This window comes from Carassius auratus, unplaced genomic scaffold (assembly GCF_003368295.1).
Source record: "Carassius auratus strain Wakin unplaced genomic scaffold, ASM336829v1 scaf_tig00035131, whole genome shotgun sequence".
NCBI lineage: Eukaryota > Metazoa > Chordata > Actinopteri > Cypriniformes > Cyprinidae > Carassius > Carassius auratus.
In genome coordinates, this window is record NW_020526206.1 from 183,771 (window position 1) to 203,475 (window position 19,705).

The 19,705-nt window shown below is 38.4% G+C and overlaps 3 protein-coding genes across 4 annotated transcripts; 1 reads left to right on the forward strand and 2 right to left on the reverse strand.

Annotated features, from left to right (window-relative positions):
* Window positions 1-1,477: 1,477 nt before the first annotated feature.
* LOC113081861 (GTPase IMAP family member 4-like) lies at window positions 1,478-5,307 on the reverse strand. The gene is made up of 2 exons (XM_026253762.1): window positions 4,472-5,307; window positions 1,478-1,487 (listed from the first exon to the last, which is right to left on the reverse strand). Exons 1-2 carry the CDS (start codon window positions 5,305-5,307, stop codon window positions 1,478-1,480), a joined length of 846 nt encoding a protein of 281 aa, XP_026109547.1.
* On the reverse strand, window positions 5,078-15,253 carry LOC113081865 (GTPase IMAP family member 8-like). Of its 2 annotated transcripts, none has more exons than XM_026253767.1 (7): window positions 15,027-15,253; window positions 14,555-14,653; window positions 11,133-11,189; window positions 10,408-10,977; window positions 9,648-10,232; window positions 7,375-8,940; window positions 5,078-5,440 (listed from the first exon to the last, which is right to left on the reverse strand). In XM_026253767.1, exons 2-7 carry the CDS (start codon window positions 14,574-14,576, stop codon window positions 5,307-5,309), a joined length of 2,934 nt encoding a protein of 977 aa, XP_026109552.1. In that variant the 5' UTR covers window positions 14,577-14,653; window positions 15,027-15,253; the 3' UTR covers window positions 5,078-5,306. The 2 variants fall into 2 exon arrangements, with proteins under 2 accessions (XP_026109552.1, XP_026109553.1); XM_026253768.1 differs by lacking the exon at window positions 15,027-15,253 and adding an exon at window positions 14,898-15,023 and having other exon boundaries at window positions 5,202-5,440.
* A 2,241-nt stretch (window positions 15,254-17,494) lies between these two features.
* Window positions 17,495-19,451, forward strand: LOC113081863 (DNA-directed RNA polymerases I, II, and III subunit RPABC2-like). The gene is made up of 5 exons (XM_026253764.1): window positions 17,495-17,652; window positions 17,841-17,910; window positions 18,141-18,271; window positions 18,973-19,044; window positions 19,131-19,451. The coding sequence occupies exons 1-5, from the start codon at window positions 17,633-17,635 to the stop codon at window positions 19,219-19,221; spliced, it is 384 nt and encodes a 127-aa protein (XP_026109549.1). The 5' UTR covers window positions 17,495-17,632; the 3' UTR covers window positions 19,222-19,451.
* Window positions 19,452-19,705: the final 254 nt, after the last annotated feature.

Below are 19,705 nucleotides of genomic sequence, written 5' to 3' on the forward strand. Positions count from 1 at the left end.
TTAACCAGTTGTAATCTATATGAAGATGTTTCACTAATCCCAGCATACAGAGAGATACAGTAATCTAATCTAGAGGTAATAAAAACATTAATACCTTTCTCAACGTTTTTAAAAGACAGAAAAGTCTTTGCTTAAGACAGAGGCTGCAACTGAAAAAAGGATGATTTGACCACAAAATTTATCTGCCACATTAAACTTCAGACGTTCATCAAATATCACCCCAAATTTTTTATATATTGCTTAACACATTAATTTAACCCACCAAGGTTTGTGTTGGGAGCAATCAATAAATCTGAGGGTTTAAAGACAATCATTTCTGTTTTTTCCTCATTGAAATTCTTAAAGTTTAGTGACAACCATGCCTTTACATCTGTCAAACAGCCCAAGAGGGCATCCAGTCCATCCGAATTCCATGTTATAGTCAGATAAACTTGTGTATAGTCAGCATTACAATGGAATGACAGCCGATAATATCTAAAAATGCAACCATGCGGAAGCATATATAAAGAAAAATGGATGGGAGCCAAAATTAATCATTGGAATACCCCACAGGTTACTACAGCATTACCAGAAGTACGATCGCCTGTCTTAACTGAAAAAGTTATTGTGATGAGTGGGGTGGGTGATTGATTTGGGCGGTGGAGTGATTGGTAAATTAGTGACACCTGCTCGACCCACCGGTCTCGAGTCCCACGGAGGAGATTGGAAGGATACAAAAGAGGATGGACGATAGTGAAGCAGGAGAGAGGACCAGGCCTGGACTTTATTTTGTGTTTGGTTTTGTTTGTGCGCAGCAGTCGTCCGTGAGGGGCTGTCACGCTGTTTTGTCTTTATTTTAAAATTAAAGTTTCATTTCAATGTCCACCGGTTCCCGCCTCCTCCTTCCTGATATTATGAAGTTTTTATATTGTTACAGTTATAATGGTAAGGTAAGATTTAAACCACTTCAATACACTGTCTATTACATGCCTGCAATACCTGTACAGTGTTCCAATCAATCAATAAAGGCAGCATGATCAACCATATCAAACGGCAGCAGTAAGATTTAAAAGCACAAGAACAGCATATTTGTCATAGAGTCACATGTTAATAGTATCATTAAAAACCTTCAACAGTGCATGCTCAGTAGAGGGATATTTTCGGAAACCAGACTGAAATACCTCAAAGATCGTATTGTCAGCTAGAGAAGTTTTCTCTTGTTCAAGAACGGTTTTCTCCAGAATTTTTGTAATGAATGACAAATCGGAAATGGGCCTAAAATTTGCTAAAACGATGGGATCCATGCTCTGTGTTTTAAGCAGAGGACAAACAGTTTCATGTTTTAGCAGCACTAGAATAGTACCAATGATTTATCAGAGTCAAAAGATATGGACCCACCACATCCAAAACTTAGTCAGATGCTTTAAGTCAGATGCTTTAAGATGATACACTCATTCTATGAAACAGTTTTCAGTAGGAGTAAAATGACTTAAGACCACTAGGGGAAGCTGAAGGGTCAAACAGAACAAGATTTAGACCCATTCTTAAATCATGTTCCTTATTTACAAAGAACTTGAGAAAATCATAACATAATAGCAAAGACACTTCTGTAGAAGATGGGAATTTAGCCTGTCTCCCATTGCATGATAAAAGAAAACGGCTAAAGATAACACCAAACTTTATAAAGTTTTTTTTTTTTTTAACTAAGAATATATACATTTTGGGCTGTAAATTGACTATTATCCAAGAATACAGACATTTTGATTATACAATAGACACATTTATCATTCTTCAATCCTTTTCCTTACATTTTGCAAGTATATCTTTACTATTAAAGCTTAACACTTTATGTCCGTATCCGTTTATTGGTCCCATTGAATCATTTTAGTGTTATTTGAACAATGAACATAGAACTAATGTGAAACTGATTTTTTGGGGGGATTTTTTTCCTTCTGTCAAACTGAATCCAGTCTAGTTTTTCCTTCACTTTTCATTTTGTTCTTAGTATGTTCTTTGTTAGTGCTGATAGTCCTGGAAGCAATTTCTCTTTTTGGTAATGCAGAGGAACATCTTGCATTTGGTACATCTCATGTACGTCTTGCTCTTGCAGCCCTTATTTCTGCATCTTTCTGCATGCTTGGTATCCAAAAATATTCAATTGGACTCCAGTCTGCACGTGTTGTAGGGTCATCTTGACACACAGGAAGCCCAGGTAACACAGGTGCAAATCTGATATGAAGGCAAAAGAATAATAAATGATAAATAAGTTTAAATACTCAATGCAGCTGAATTAAAAATTGTGGAACTGCATAAGACATATATATTACTCCTAGCCCACAGAGGGTGTCGAGTTTCCTGCTCATCCCTGTCTGTGTCTGCATCTGAGCCTTCTGCTTCATCTTCCTCTTCTTCATCACTGTCTTCTCTCACTGGTTGAAACTCATCCTCATCTCTCTCGTCATCTGACAACTCTAAATCTGAATCTCCCTCAACTGTTTTGTAAAGAATTCTATCTGCTTCAGTTCTGTTTCCTATAACAATGTGGAGTCATTATTTACATGAAGATAGTCCTGATGTCCACTATAATTGACATTCATAAAATGGCAAATTTTTCAAAAGATACATAATGTATTTGCTATCAGAACTAAATATATGATTCCTAACACCTTAATAAACAAGAAAATATATCATAGTAACAAAACCATAGACAAACAATATTTTACTCACCTTTTATCTTTCCATAAAATGTGCTTGTTCCTATGCCGTCCAAAATTCATACAGGTTTGGAGTGGCATGAGGGTGAGTAAATGATGAAAATTTTTCATTTTTGGGTGAACTATCCCTTTAAGATATCAGCACAATAGCATACTAAGCAAAATATCATCTAATTATTGTTATCGATAAAATCCCAGAAAATATTGAGATAAATAAATATGAGAAGGGCTTTTTTTCCCCACAAAATGTCTGTGTACGTCCCTGGATATGAAGCTGGATATGTGTGATGCTAACATTCAGAAGCATCAACTTTTAAATCTCCAAGCATATTAATATTGTTTTGAAGTCAGAACATAATATTGTTCAAGTAATTGTGCAAAAATTATGCTTCATGAGAAAACAGTTTGCAAAACATGCTGTGTATTAAAAACAAAGTGAAAGTTGTTGGGATTTTTCAGGTTCAAAAACATTTTTTCAGTTTTATCAGTTTCCATTTATAGCTATTTTTATGTTTCTGAAAAATTATATTCATTTTTAATCATTTTTAGTAATTCCACAGCAGTTTAGCGCTGCTGATTGAAGAGCGTCAGTGAAGCATGTAAGTGAATGAAATGTCACAGTTTTGCACTGTGCTTTAAAAATGGCACCGGATGTGTGCTCTCAGTTCATATAGAAATCAAAAAGTATAACAGTTTGTTGATCTAAAATTGTAACTGTGCATTAACAGCTGTCAGTCATGTCAGTACCAAAATGACCAGTCAGAACTTATCTACACAGCACATGCCGCACATGCATTCCACCTTATAAATCCTGTATATATCACATAATGGCACATTTTGGATTATTTTTAAGTTTTTCTACTTCTTGTTCTAGCTCCTCTTTTTCTTCTCCTTTCTGCTCGTTCAGGTGCTGATAGAGTTTTTCCAGTACTTCTCGTTGTTTCTTATGTTCTTCCAGCATCTCTTTGAGCTCCTGAACGTGTTGCTCTTTTCTCTCTCTGAAATCATGCAGTTCTTCTGCTTGTTTTCTGGCTTCATCTTCATGTTTCTTCTTCATCTGTTCTATTTCCTCTTCATATTTCTTGTAAATTTCATTTCTCTCTTTCTCTTCTCTTTCTTTTCTCTCTCTTTCTCTTCTCTTCATCTCTTATTCTTGTTCTTGTTTCAGGTCTTCAATCATTTTTTTCCATATCTTTCTCTCTTCTTCTTGTCTCTTATCATCTTCTTGTTTTCTTCTCTCCCACTCCTCTTTTCTCTCTCGTTCCAGTTGTTCATAATGTCTTTCCATTTCAGTTTTCTTTCGTTCATATTCTCTCTCTTTTTCTTCTCTCTCTTGTCTCTGTTTCTGTCTCTCTTTCTCTATCTTCTGTCTTTCTTCTTCTCTCTCTCTTTCAAATGTCTTTCTCATTTTCTCCATTTCATCTTGTTTTTCTCTCAGTTGTTCATCATGTTTCTGTTTTCTCTTTCTTTCCTCTTCCTCTCGTTCTTTCATCTGTTGTTTCTTTTTATCCTCCCATACTCTCTGCTGTTGTTTAATTTCCTCTCTTCCTTCATTTTCAGCCTCTTTTATTTTTCTCACCCATTCTTGTCTCTCTTTCTCTTCTTGTTCTTTTTTCCTTTTTTCCTCTAAATCTCTCTTTTTCATTTCTTTTTCTTCTTTCATCTTTAACTCTGTTATAACACGTTCTTGTTCATTTCTTATCTTTTCTTGATCTCGTCTGTATCTCTCTTCTCTCTTTCTATCTTCTTCTTCTCTTTCTTGTTTCTGTTTTTCATACTGTGATCTCTGATTGTCAATCTCTCTCTTCATTTCTAAAATTTTTTTTATATATTCAGCTCTTCGCTGTTTTTCTTCTTCTGATCGTTTCTGGTTTTCCTTCTCTCTTTCCTTCTTTTCTGTTTTCTCTTTTTCTTCAGACTCTTTTCTGAGTTTTTCCTCTGTTTCTCTGAATTTATTCTCCATCTTCATTCTCTCCTCATCTGCTCTTTGTTTCTCTTCCTCGAGTCTCTTCATCAGGTTTTCCTTTTCCAGCTCATATTTGGCTTCTAATTCTTCTCTTTGAGCATGAATCTCTCTTTCTCTCTCTTTCATTATTTCCTCCATTCTCTTCTTAATGGACATCTCTGCCTCCTCAAACATGCTGTTAGTGAAGTATCGACCCTGATTACTGTTCTTCACCTCTTCTATCATGTTTAACAGTCGGCTCACTTGAGTTCTGTCTTGTTTTTCTCTGTTATTGAAAGACAGGAATCTGTTTCCACAATCTCTGATCAGTTTCTTCAGTTCAGCAGACTTACTTCTCTCCACATAATCCTCTATAGATTCACCCTCAAGTTCGTCTCCTCTAGTGAACAGAACGATGCTGAACTGAGCAGCTTTTGGACCGAAGATCTTCTTTATCAGATCCACAGTGTCTGTTTCTTCCTTGGTGAATCTTCCCAAACTCAACACAATGACAAACACATGAGGTCCAGGAGATGAGAGTGAAACACATTTCACTATTTCATCCACCACTTGTTTATTTGGCAGTGATGTGTCAAAGAGTCCTGGAGTATCAACCACAGCTACTGATCGACCGTCAACTTCACCAACTCCCTTCTTACAGTCAGTCATCACTGAATATCTTCTTGCTTTACTCTCAAACTCATTTCTTCCAGAATAGTGTTTCCTGTTGCACTCTTTCCATTTCCTGTTCTCCCAATCAGCACAATCCTCAGACGCTTCAGATCATCTTCACATTCAGCACCTAGAAATCATGTCAGAAGATTTCATGTATTAGTGACGTGGAATTAAATATGGGGCTTTTCAGCATATATAACAGTATATCAAGTGATTATACCTTACTGTCATTAAGCCATTGACACATTTAGGACACAGCCAGAGTATGTTCATCTACAGAGACAGGTGTGTTATAGTGGGAAATGTTAATTCATCTATTTAGGATGTTGAAATTGAGCAATGCTGGAGGGGGAAGTGGACTAACTAATTGTTTTGAACCATCAAAAATAAAAATAAATAAATTATAATTTTAATAATAATAATCATCCCTATATGCTTGTCCACCAATCAAGAGCAGCAAAATACTAGGCTGTTTGTCCATTGGATATAACAATTGTCATTCAACTGTAGTAAAACCAATTAATATCCCCCTTTAAACTTGAGTCACGCCAACCCTCTGAATATTTGAATGAAGAGATTACATACCGGTTTTATGAATGAGAACCAATCTACTAGTGCCACAAATTGATCTGATGGCGCCGAAACGAACGCATCCTTCAGGGGCTGCTAAGCGTAAGGCTAAGTAGGCACGCAAAGAAAGTGCAGCTCGTCGTGCAGGTATCATCTATTTTGGAGTGATTGTAATGTATTGTAAAAAAAATAATAATAAACTGAGCCTGACGATCAGCGTCGTTTTGGGATAGATCATTTTTACGGTTATTCTGAGTTCAAAAGAGCGCGATCACTGATGGACAATTCACTTCTGACACTTTGAATCTGAGCGTACAATGCTGAATTTTGTTAGAAAATAGATACGTTACGAAACCGTACGAAAGAATATGTTCGCAGAAATGGCAGAATTGGAAATGGAAAGAGGCGAATTCATGATGAACTGTTGATCTGAATCTTACAAAAGAGTCGGTTCTCCTCGATGGAATGGATTACAACCTGTGGAATCAAATCTTGATTCCTTACGCCTCTGAATCAAGGAATTGATTAATTTCCTTTGGAATCGATTTCCAGCCCTAGTCAGGCGCTTACTGTCAAAATACTAAGTCAAAGAAAAAGTAAAGAAGTTTGTCAGTCAAAGAGCAAGCGCACTATACTAGAGCAATGTTTATTATGTTTCAAAACAGCTACCTCAACTGTCTGTATATCTTCTAAAACGCAGATGTTTAGCCTACATTTACTCCTCGATCATAATACACTTACTTAATTTTTTTCGTTTTCCAATCATAAATACTGTTGCCATATTTATTGAAAATAATTTTAAGCATATGAACAAGCACACCCGATTATAGTTAAAGAAACGAACTAGACTTTTTATTCAGTAGTTTATTTCTATCACTTCCACTAGCAGCTGATTTTTGTATATTCATATTAAATGTATTTCTCTACAAAACATAATATGACATATTTAGTCTATCAAAAATAAAACTGTTCATTATCCCAAATAAGGGGTTAGTGTGTTACTATAAAGAAATTACTGAACAAATTACTGAAAAAATTCTGGGCCAAAATTCAGAGCCCAGAGCACGGAAAGCTCGCCAAATACACATAATCTTTACTCTTTTTAATTTGATGTGTAAGTGTGAACTCGTGAATTCTAAAAGGTGGAGAGGAGGAGGGTGGCAGGGGGGGCTCCAACATACATTTTGCCTAGGGCCTCCAAATGTCTAGAACCGGCCCTGCCTAGCATATGCTTATAAACTGAAGTGTACTTTGCGCTTTAGTTTTAGCAGATTATCAATGTTTTCAGCCTCTGGAAGCTTGAGTGATGAGATGTTTGAAGACTCATTATCAGTGTTCATATTCTCAGACATAAAAGAGCAGCTTTTGACAGCAGATGATTGTAAATGCTGAATTAGAGCAAATGCAGTAAAATATGCAATATATTTAAACTTACTGTTTGTACGACCAGCTATGTATGTGTTTATGTATTAGAAAGTTCATATTGCTTACGGTTGTGTCTTTCTTCTCCTCTTCTTATGTTTTCCTCTCGTTGATGTTTCTCCAATTTCTCTTTTTCTTTCTTCATCTCCTCCATTTCACGTCTAAGTGTTTCTCGTTCTTGTCTCATCTCGTCTCGTATCTCTCTCAGATGTTTCTCTTGTTCTGTTATCTCTCTTTTGAGCTCCTCTTCTCTTCTCTTTCTCTCTTTTTCATGATTCTGTTGTTCTTCCTTCATCATCATCTTCATTCTCTCTTTCTCTTCTTCATGTTTCTTCATCTGTTCTTCTTGTTCTTTATTTATTTTCTCCATCATCATCTTCATCTCTTTTTCTTCTGCTTCATGTTTAGATTGAAGGTCTTCTTTCTCTCTTTCCATTATTTCTCTCTCTTGTTTCAGTCTCAGATTAAATTCATCATAAACTCTCTGTTCTTCCTGTCTTCTTTTCTCATCCTCCTCTTCTCTTCTCATCTTTTCCTCTAGTTTCTGTTTCTCCCATTCCTCTCGTTCTCTCTTCATCTTTTCCTCACTCTCTTCTTTCTCTTTCACTAGTCTTTTATATCGTTCTTCTCTCTCATTAAACTCTTCTTCTCTTTTTTTCCTCTCATTTTCTATTATGCTCATCAGTCGCTCTGTTTCTGTGTTGTGTTTGATCTGAAGTGTTTCTTTTTCTCTTTTTCTTTTCTCTTTTTCTTTCTTCATCTCCTCTATTTCACGTCTAAGTGTTTCTCGTTCTAGTCTCATCTCATCTCGTATCTCTCTCTGATATTTTTCTTGTTCTCTTATTTCTCTTTTGAGCTCCTCTTCTCTTCTCTTTCTCTCTTTGTCCTGATTCTGTCTTTCTTCCTCCATCATCATCTTCATTCTCTCTTTCTCTTCTTCCAGTTTCTTCATCTCTTCTTCTCTTTCTCGGACTCTGTCCATCAGGATCTTCATCTGTTGTTCTTGTTTCTCTCTCTCCATCTCTCTGAACATCTTACATGAGTAGAAACTCCCTCCGTTCTCTCTCAGCATGTCGTCTATCTTCTGCAGTAGATCAGTCACCTGTGTTCGGTCTTCAGTCTGATTATTACTGAACACATGATATCTGTTTCCACACGCTTCGATCAGCTTCATCAGAGGAGGTCCAGATTTCCCCAAACACTGTTCAATGGTCTTGTTCTTCAGGAAATCTCCTCTGGTGAAGAGCACCATGGTGTACATTAAAGATATCTCCCCAAACGTCTCTTGGATGATCTTCACTGATTTAGCTTCTTCTGGAGTGAATCGTCCCAGTGGTATCAGTAAGAGAAACACATGTGGTCCAGGCAGGATCATGGAGATGCAGCTGCTGATTTCTCTCTGGATCTCTTCATTACTGAGTTCAGTATCAAACAGTCCTGGAGTGTCGATCACAGTAACACGTCGACCGTTGATTTCAGATGATTCTCTACGACTCTCTTTAGTCACTGACTCAAATGATGTTTCTGCCTTAAAAGCATTTCTTCCTAAGATTGTGTTTCCAGTTGCACTTTTGCCAACTCCAGTTTTTCCCAGAAGTACAATCCTCACTTCATCGTCTGTGTTTTCTCTTGAAACTAAAATTGAAAACAAAACAAATCATACAGAAATGTAAGAAAATATGTTAATTTACTCTCATGACAAGACCTACAGGGGGTTCATTGATCTCCAAATCAGTGTAGCGCCATTTTGGCAAATCTGAGCAGTATGCAGGCGTCGTACGATCTTCTGTATCAGCCGCGCTGAGCTGATGCACTGTTTTCTTTCAAACCAAAGTGTAAATACAATACAAAAAAACATATCCTTGTGGCGTGGCTGATACAGAAGAGCATATACGCTGCCTGCGTACAGCTCAGCTTTTCCAAAATGGCTCTACGCTGACTTGGAGAGACACAGAGGAGAGGAATTGTAGAATAAAGTCGTTACTTTTGGTTTCTTTGTGTACAAAAAGTATTCTAGTCACTTCATAATGTTACAGTTGAACCACTGATGGCAGATGGACTATTCTGATGATGTCTTTCATACTTTTCTGGACCTTGACACTGTTATTTATTTGCCAGTCAATGGGACAGTCTCAAGCCTCCCTGTTTTCATCCAAAATATCTTAAATTGTGCTCTGAAGACAAACAAAGCTTTCAAGGGTTTGGAATGACATGGTAATTAATGACAATATTTTGATTATGGGGTGGAGTAACCCTTTAAGAATGTTGAATGTCACAGTTTTGCTGTTTATAAATACAAATACATAAAATACAAATTATGAAAAAAATATATATATATATACCTTGTGACAGTAAATGTGTCTCTAATGAATTAATTTTCTTCTTCATCTCTTCATATTCCATCAGTTTATTCATCTGAGTCTCCAGAAATGTCTCTGTGGAGTAAAACTCTCCTCTGTTTTCTTCCAGCATCTGCTCGATCTTCTCCATCAATGTGGACACTTGTGTTTTTGAATCAAAGAACTGATGTCTTCCTCCGAATCTCTCGATGACAGACTGTGTTTCTTCATTGAGTTCTGTCTGATGCTCTGAGTCCTGCATTATGAGGATCATGAGGTGTTTTTTGATCCTCGAGCTGAATATCCTCTGGATCTCCTCTATTTCTGCTTTGTCTTCATTATTGAGTGGAGCACCAGGAACAATAACGATAAAAACATGAACTCCAGGATCACAGAGAGACACACAGTTGAGAGTCTGACGCATCACTTCCTCTTCTGAGAGACGAGTCAGAGCTGGAAGCTCTATCACTCTGATCTGACGACCATGAAGCTCCCCGTCTGTCTGCTGCAGGATCTGCTCTGATACGGAGGATTTTAACATCCCGTCGCTCCCACACATGACCAGATTCAGCTTCACATCCTCTGAAACTGATAGAAGAAAAAGATTAAAACATGTTCAGTTATTACTAGAAACATTTCATTGATTGGTTTTTCCGTATATAAACTGACATTCTCCACTGATAAACTACAACTAAATATTGCAAAAACTTAATTGTCTGTAAAGTTATAATTGAATTGAAGCTTCAAATATCCTCACACTCACGTTTATCTGTGGTCTGTTGCTCCACTATGAAACACTGTGCAGCTTCAGCACACTCCAGGTGTCGTCCATCATTCATCTTCACAATCTCCTCAAACATCTGCAGAAGATCCTCAGGAGAGCTGCTTCTCTGAAGACTGAAGTGTCCGTTTGCACATTTCTGAATGATTTTCTGTAGGATGTCATTGGTTTCTGTGGTCTCTTGTGTGCTGAGCACCATGGTGTGTTGATAAACCTGCTCAGAGAAAGAGAGCAGCACCTTCTCCACACGCTCCTGATCTTCTGTTGAACACTGCTCATGTTTGAGGAGCAGAAGGATCACATGAGGTCCTGGATCAGACAGAAACACACACTCTCTCACTGTCTGTGTGATCTGATGATCTGAGATGTTCGTCTGGAGCAGCTGAGGACTGTTGATGATCATCAGGTGTCTGTCCTTCAGTCTTCCTCCGACTCTCTCTACAACATCTGGAGCAGCTTCACTGTCAAACGCTGCTCGTCCTAAGATGAAGTTTCCTACGAGACTGTTTTCTGACACGCTCTTCCCCAGAAGAACAATCCTCAGATCACTCACTGAAACACACAAAACATGTTACAACATTAAGAACTGTAGCATTCTACTATCACAGATAGTACACTCCAGCAGGACAACATTTAGATTGAGAAAAACTGCCCACATTTGTTGCATATTGATCATTATAGTCATTGATATTCTTCTCTAGACTTACGGTTGGGTGGTCTTTCTTTGCTCCGTCGTCTCCTCTGAGCAGTACCGCGAACAAGAGCTGTAGAAATTAAAAACACAAATTCAATTCTTTCCTCTGTCCCCCTCCACCACTTCTATAACAGCTGATGATTGTGCCACATTCTTCACAGACAAAACCAGAATGATAAGTAGTAATTTCTTAGCCCCACACACACAGGACTTCAAACCAACCACATCCACTGTTATAACACCCATCTTCTCCTTCTGTTCCCTCACTGAGGCAGAAATAGCCAGCCAGCCATCCTACAACATGCCCAGACCCAATCCCCTCACACCTCCTCCAAGCTAGCTCTCCTACACTTTTACCAGCACTCACACACATCATCAACACATCTCTTCACACCGGCACCTTCCCCAACCAGTCAGGTTTCAGGAGTGGCCATTCAACGGAGACTGCACTACTGTTAGTCACAGAAGCCCTGCGGATTGCAAAAGCTGATTCCAAATCATCAGTTCTTATTCTGCTGGATCTATCTGCTGCTTTTGACACTGTCAATCATCAGATCCTCCTGTCTGCCCTATCATCACTGGGCATCACATTGATTACACTTCACTGGTTTGAATCATATCTTACTGAGGCTTGGAGAGGGGAGGTATCCAAAGCATATCAACTGGTCACTGGGGTTCCTCAGGGTTCAGTTCTTGGACCCCTCCTCTTCTCCATATACAATACATCACTGGGTCCCACCAGCTCTATCTTTCATTTCAATCTCAGACTGCTTGGTGGACATCTCGGCATGGATGAAAGAATACCACCTACAGCTCAATCTGGCAGAGACTGAGCTTCTTGTCTTCCCTGCCACTCCAACTCTACACTATAATTACTCCATCCAGCTAGGTTCTTCTACAATTACCCAGTCAACTTCAGTCAGAAATCCTGATGTTACCTTTAATGACCGGCTGACCTTCAAAGACCACACTGCAATGACTGCTTGATCTTGCAGGTTTGCATTGCACAGCATCAGAAAGTTCAGGCTCTTGTCATTTCAAGGCTGGACTGCTGTGATGCTCTTCTGGCTGGACTTCTATCAAGCACAATCAAACCTCTACAGATGATTCAGAATGCAGCGGCATGACTTTTCTTCAACGAGCCCAAAAGAGCCCATGTTACACATCTCTTTATCTCCTTGCACTGGCTACCGGTTGTGGCTCGCATCAAGTTCAAGGTATTGATGCTTGCATATAGAACGGTCACAGGCTCAGCACCCGCATACTAGGGCTGTGCTATTAATCTAAATCGTAATAAAATCACAATTTGAGCGTGCACAATTTCTAAATCGCTTAATAGCATGATTTTCAGAGGCCCCGACCTCCCGCAGTAAGCTATCTGAACCAGTCAGAATGAAGTGCGCCTAAATGGAGCGCGAGAACAGAACAGACTGGGCATATGCCTAACTCCAGGTTCACACACTCTGTCTGTGATGTGTATTTCTTCCGAGCCCATGTTAAAGGATCAGAGCGTTCACACTGCACACTGTAAATGATGTGACCACAGAAAAGGTTAGAAATGGAAAGGTGCTAAAATAATGAATATCTAGCGCATGAGCATATAGAGAGTTGCGAATGCACAGAATACAGTTTGAGCGAAGGGAGACACATTTTAAGTGTGCGCACTCTCTCCGGGTGAGAGCATCGTGTATATGAACACACGTGTCTGGTTTTGTGACCAAGCAAAGGAAATCTGCGTGCGCGCGGAGAGATTGGCGCTCATGCATTATTTTTATGTGCTTTCGTGTTACAATAACGCGCTCTCGCTGCTGCTTCTGCACCGCATACACATATTATATGCACTGCAAACGGAGTACGTGTGAACCTTGGGCAATAAATCTATTTCAACACCTGAGGCGCTGCTACAATGAGCTCTATGACCAATGCCATGTCTAGACATTTTGTTTGACATCTTTACTCAGTGATTATTTTGACTAATGTCTTTTCTAGAGACATGTTACAACTTCTTAATAAAGCTCTAATTGGTGAATCTAAAACACTCATGACCTGAAACATCAACAGAAACATGACTGAGAAGGAATGCTTAAAGGGGGAGTGAAATGCTCGAGTATGGCTCTGTGTGACGTTAGATGGAGCAGAATTTCCTTATATGGGTCCTGAAGGCACTTCTGCCTAGAGCAGAGCAGAGCAGAGGCATTCACTGATCAGAGCGAGAGCGTCGCGAAATGTCACAAAAGAAGTGTGTTTTTGTTGCCAGGGCAAGACAACCCTGCACAGATTACCAAAAAAAAAAACATCAAGGGACCAGTGGATGGAGTTTATTTTTACAGAGCATCAACGGAGTTGTGCAAGTGTTTTTGTTTGTTCCCTGCATTTCGAAGATGCTTGTTTTACAAACAAGGCCCAGTTGTACACCTTTAAAGAAAAAAAAAGACGACATAAAGTGGAACTTAGTCATTTTCCAAAACCGCTAACAAATATATACAGTTTCAGTACATACCACATAGAGACGTCGTTGCTGATGCTGCTCTTGTTAAATTTCAGCCTCTGGATCTGATTCTGGATCATAAATAAACGGCTGAATCTGACTGTTAGCCATGGTTTGTTTGGGATGTTTTTTTCCTCACGGTAATGTCACAGCTTCAAACGCTCTCAACGCAAAAGCTTACTTGCGCTCGTGATTCTTTAGCTCCGCCCACACGTCACGCCTCCAGCCGCTCGTGTTTTTCCGAAAAAAATCGGCACAGACTATTTTTATCTTATAAATATAATAAAACTAAAGACTTTTTGGAGTTATGAAGTATGCAGTACTACTCTATAGGTACTCAAGAGAAACGGGATATTGAGTGAAAATGAGCATTTAACCCCAGTTTAAATCATTTACATTTACATTTATTCATTTAGCTGACGCTTTTATCCAAAGCGACTTACAATTGCTATATATGTCAGAGGTCGCACGCCTCTGGAGCAACTAGAGGTTAAGTGTCTTGCTCAGGGACACATTGGTGTCAACCAGTGGATTTGAACCCAGGTCTCTCCAACCAATGGCATGCGTCTTATCCACTGCGCCATCACCACCCCCAAATATCCCCAAATACCAAAAATAAATAAATAAACAAATAAATAAATAACTTTTATTGTAAAAACTCAAAGTAAAAATTCTCCACATTTCATTGTACTTAATAGTAATTGAGTAAAACTTAATGAAAATCTAGATAAATCCGCTGTTCATCTTACAAAAGGACAGATTAGAGCTCTTCTAACTGAATTTCAGCTCTTCTTTACATGATCTACTTTTATTAATTAAGCAGATCAACTCAAGATGTTTTGTAAACCTGTATATCTCCACATTTTGCAAGTGTATTTTCTTTAAAAGAGATGACTGACTCTGATGTTGATTCAGCTATTAATATGATTGCTAGATGAAAGTCTCACCTTGTCTTTCTCTGCTGGACATGTTTAGGTTCTGTTCTTTCTTTACTCATCAGCTGATCATCATCTTCTCTGAGTCCTGACGTCTGTCTCTTCATCATCCTGTCAGATATTACACTGGTTTAACCTTATTAACACACTAAACATACGATTTAATGACAAAACAAGAGCTGTCTGAGAGATTTGTTTAGAAATGTGCACAATTTTAAATGAAAATGTATTCAAAATGCAACAAAAGCATTAAACTTAATAAGAACTGATTAATTACAACTTTACATTTTCCCCTAAGAAACAACTTTAGATTGTGTTATTGTTGTTCTCTGATATATATGAAAGTGAAACCAACCATTTCTGCGACTCGTACAGTTACAATTACACTCTTAATACGGTCATAAAATCATCATTTTGCGTCGTATATTGTATTTACTTATTTAACTATATAGCACGGAAAGTGTCTTTAAAGTAAAAGTGATACCAGCATGTCGAAGTTTGTCATTCCCTTCATGGAAGCAGGAAGAAACCTGTGTGGGCGGAGTTTGTGACGAATCACTCGTTTATCATTAATATTAATTATCTGTTTAGCCTCATCCTTCAGTCACTCGGTTCTTCAACTCCCTTTCACTTTAACTGCATTGGAGAAAAGTTGAAGGCAGTTGATAATTTTCTCATTAAAGCTTTCAAATAAATGCATTTTGATTTTATTTGCGTACTGACACGTTTGTATTTCACAGTCTCTCAGTACATTTAAACCATAGACATATAAATACCTAGACGCCTGATTGGCCGCTTTGAGCCGTTGACGCGTCCGCCATGTTAGTGAGGGCAAGACTGCCTTAAAACAAATGAAAGTAAACGGGGGAGTTGAGGTTTTTACTGAATAGAAACACCATAACGTTCTCACTTACCAATCAATTTCAGAGGTTAAAAAACAGTTAAAAAAAACTTTGCCTCCAGTTGTTTAGTAAGGTTTGGAAAATTATTAATTGAAAGCTCACATTTGTCTCACTTGATGATTTCGTTGATTTTTTCGGTTTACAAATCTGTTAATTTAGTATAACTGTGACATATTCATGTAATGTCATTTGAATGTACATTACATGATATGTAGTTGTTTTATTGCTTTCTCTGTGTTCAATCGCAACATTTTTCTTTCTTTTTTTTTTTCTCTCTTTCTAGTGTCTCAGGTCAGAACACAGCTCATTCCCTTTGAAATACTAGGATAAAACCTAAATAATACATATTTAAAAACTAATAATTTACTATCGTTGAGAAAATTTAATAAAACAAGTAAATACAAATCACACACTTGAAGTCTGCTTTTCATTTTGATAGCACTTTAGCCTACAGAAGAATACAACAAATAATAACATGTAACCGATGAGGCTATGGATCCATTGAAAATGAAAATATGCACTGATACAGTGCACAGTAGAAATATAGTAAAAGTGATATGTTATATTAAAAAGTATATGTAGTACAACTTAAAGTAAAGTGAATAATATGAAAAGCGAGTACAACAGTACAATAACATATGAGATATAATATATTTATTAAATTCTATGTATAATATGAATAATACCATAATAAATAACTGAACAACAATAGGTTAATAATAGCAAGAAGAATATGTAATATAAAGGCTGGAATAATACAGAATAGGTAAAAATGAAGAATAAATTAATAGTAAAATAAAGAGTAAAGATGTAATTTTAAAATACTAATTATTAATCAAATTGAGACACAACTAATGACACAACACAAAAATATTGTGGACATGAGTTCCAAATTGTGTTTAATTAATGAGCTCCTGTTCGGAGCCTGTTTGCGACTCCGTTGATTCGGATCGGCACTTCGGAGCCTGTTCGCGACTCTGTTGATTCAGATCGGCACTTCGGAGCCTGTTCGCGACTCTGTTGATTCAGATCGGCACTTCGGAGCCTGTTCGCGACTCTGTTGATTCAGATCGGGACTTCGGAGCCTGTTCGCGACTCGGTTGATTCAGATCGGCACTTCGGAGCCTGTTCGCGACTCTGTTGATTCAGATCGGCACTTCGGAGCCTGTTCGCGACTCTGTTGATTCAGATCGGCACTTCGGAGCCTGTTCGCGACTCGGTTGATTCAGATCGGCACTTCGGAGCCTGTTCGCGACTCGGTTGATTCAGATCGGCACTTCGGAGCCTGTTCGCGACTCGGTTGATTCAGATCGGGACTTCGGAGCCTGTTCGCGACTCTGTTGATTCAGATCGGCACTTCGGAGACTGTTCGCGACTCTGTTGATTCAGATCGGGACTTCGGAGCCTGTTCGCGACTCTGTTGATTCAGATCGGCACTTCGGAGCCTGTTCGCGACTCTGTTGATTCAGATCGGGACTTCTCTGAGCCTGTTCGCGACTCTGTTGATTCAGATCGGCACTTCGGAGCCTGTTCGCGACTCTGTTGATTCAGATCGGTTCGCGACTCTGTTGATTCAGATCGGGACTTCGGAGCCTGTTCGCGACTCTGTTGATTCAGATCGGGACTTCGGAGTCTGTTTTTTATTATCGTGTGACGGTTTGTAGGTGTCCAATCTGTCGATGAGTCAGGTATGTTTTCTTCTGTCTGATGTGAGAGTTATGAGAGTTGCCCACTCCAATATGGCGGCGACGTTGACGTGCGGTCGAGCGGCCAGTGAGGCGTATTTATATGTTTATGATTTAAACAATGGCTTTTGTAACTCACTGTATATTCAATGATATGCTCAACAAAACTAATGCAAACGTTGTCTTCAAAGAGGGTAACTTACATTTCAATCATACAATCTCCAGCGAGCTCATTATTTAGCTAATTATTAATATGCATATAAACGCCATAAAATATATATATATATATATATATATATATATATATATATATATATATATATTCGTCGGTTTTTGTTTACGTACGAGGTCAGTGTTGTTGCGCTTGTGTTTCTGTACGGACTTTGGAAACTGCAGCACCGCCGGAAGTTCATTCCATGCTTTGATTCGCGAAGAGACCACAATTCTAATTATTTAGGAATTTAACAATTTAATCGTTTTATACGACACGCGAGACATCAATAATGTCTGACAACGAAGACAAGTGAGTTATCCAGCGCGTCTGTTAGAGTGTTTCTGAGATGTTTATGAGTGTAAACACGACGAGACTCTTAAGAATCTAGTGTTTGTGAATCCTGTCTGGATTTAAAGCGCGAGGTCGAGCGAGTATTTCATTTGTTTGTCTGCTTGTATGTTTATTCATCTCTGGTTCTGTGTTTTGTCTGTGCTCAGTTTCGACGATGGAGATTTCGATGATGTTGAAGATGAGGAGGCTCTGGATGATCTGGAGAACGTGGAAGATGTGAGAACAGAGTTTATATCGTCGTGTCTGATGAATGTATATCTGATAACTTATATAGAACGAAGTTAGCTGACTGAGTGGACTCTTTCAGGGTTCAGTTCTTGGGTTTGTAGCGCTTTAAAATGAAGCGATTCTGTGGGACTAGGTTTAAGATGCCTCCAGTATTTGAGGGATCGTTTATGCATATTGATAATCTCTCTCTCTCTCTGTGTGTGTGTGTGTGTGTGCAGGAGGATCAGGAGCACGTTCAGATCCTGCCGGCGGGTGAAGGACAGCAGGCCAATCAGAAGAGGATCACCACTCCGTACATGACCAAATACGAGCGTGCACGAGTGCTGGGGACACGAGCGCTGCAGATCGCGTGAGTGACCTTTGACCCTCACACCCAAGTGAACTCTAGTGAATGTGTGGCATAGCCTTTCAGAGTAAACCTCATTTGGTGTGTGTGTGTGTGTGTGAATGAGGAGAAACCTTCATCGTTGACCAGTGTCTGTGCTGTTTATCTTCTGAAATCACAAGCACTAAAAAACCTCTAGCAATCTTCTCGTCTAGAGTTCATTAGTTTCTGAGTCTCCTCACGAGCGTCTGTTGTGTCTCCAGCAGTTTGTGTTTGTTCTGTCTCCTGTTTGTTTGTGTCTTCACCTTACGATGCTGAGAGTCAAATATACATCACACACAGCAGTATCAGATTACTGTTATTAATATACTATTACTATATTTATTCATATTTTGAGTTTATTTCAGATTTGTTGTGCTTTTGTCACTTGTTAAACATTTCCCTTTATTTAGTATCAGTCATGTTAGTACTTAAACTTATTATTAATTTCTAATGCAAAGTTGCTGCAAAGAAAGCATTTATAATTTCCATTTAGTTTGCTTTTAATCCAATAATTAGGTTTTATTTCAGTCTTATTTCAATTGACAAAAAGGTTTAATAGTTTTATTTCTAAATTTGTTTTTTTTTTACCATAAAAACATCAGCCAGTTCATATTATTTGTATAATAGCACTGTTTTTTAAAGAAACATTGCTTTGAAGCAGCTTTATATTTCCTGTTTGACAGGATGTGTGCACCAGTGATGGTGGAGCTGGAAGGAGAGACGGATCCACTGCAGATCGCCATGAAAGAACTCAAGTACGACAAGAAACACACATTTTATTATATTACAGCATCACTGACAGTCAGAATTAGTATGTTTGTGTGTGGTGTGTGTTGATCAGGAGCAGGAAGATCCCCATCATCATCCGTCGGTATCTGCCAGATGGGAGTTATGAGGACTGGGGCTGTGACGAGCTCATCATCACTGACTGAGACACACACACACACACACACTCAGCAGTGTTTCCAGCTCAGATCTCAAGTCTTCTGCTCTGGAGCTTCATGTTTCTTCCAGCAGTTCCTCTGTTTGTCCAGAGGAGGGCAGCACAAACACATGATAAACTCTCAGCAAAGAGGACCAGTTCATTCTCAATATCATTATTTATTGTTCATTCGTTTCCGTTTTATTCATGCAATATTAAACTTTTTTTTGTAGGAAATTATACACTGTGCTCTTATTTTTCAGATTGTTGAGAAACAATGTCACATTATCAGTAGATTCACACTGAATGTGTTTAATAGTTTGATTTTAAGTTGTTGATTACCACAAAATAAAGTTTAGGAAAAGTGAGGAAAACAATAAATAATTTATAAATCTTTTTTTTTTTTTTTTTTTTTTTTTTTTTTATGTAAAGTCAGCATAGCCATGAGAAGAGTTTCGCGGGGTTTGATTCGAATGTATCATCGATAACGAACC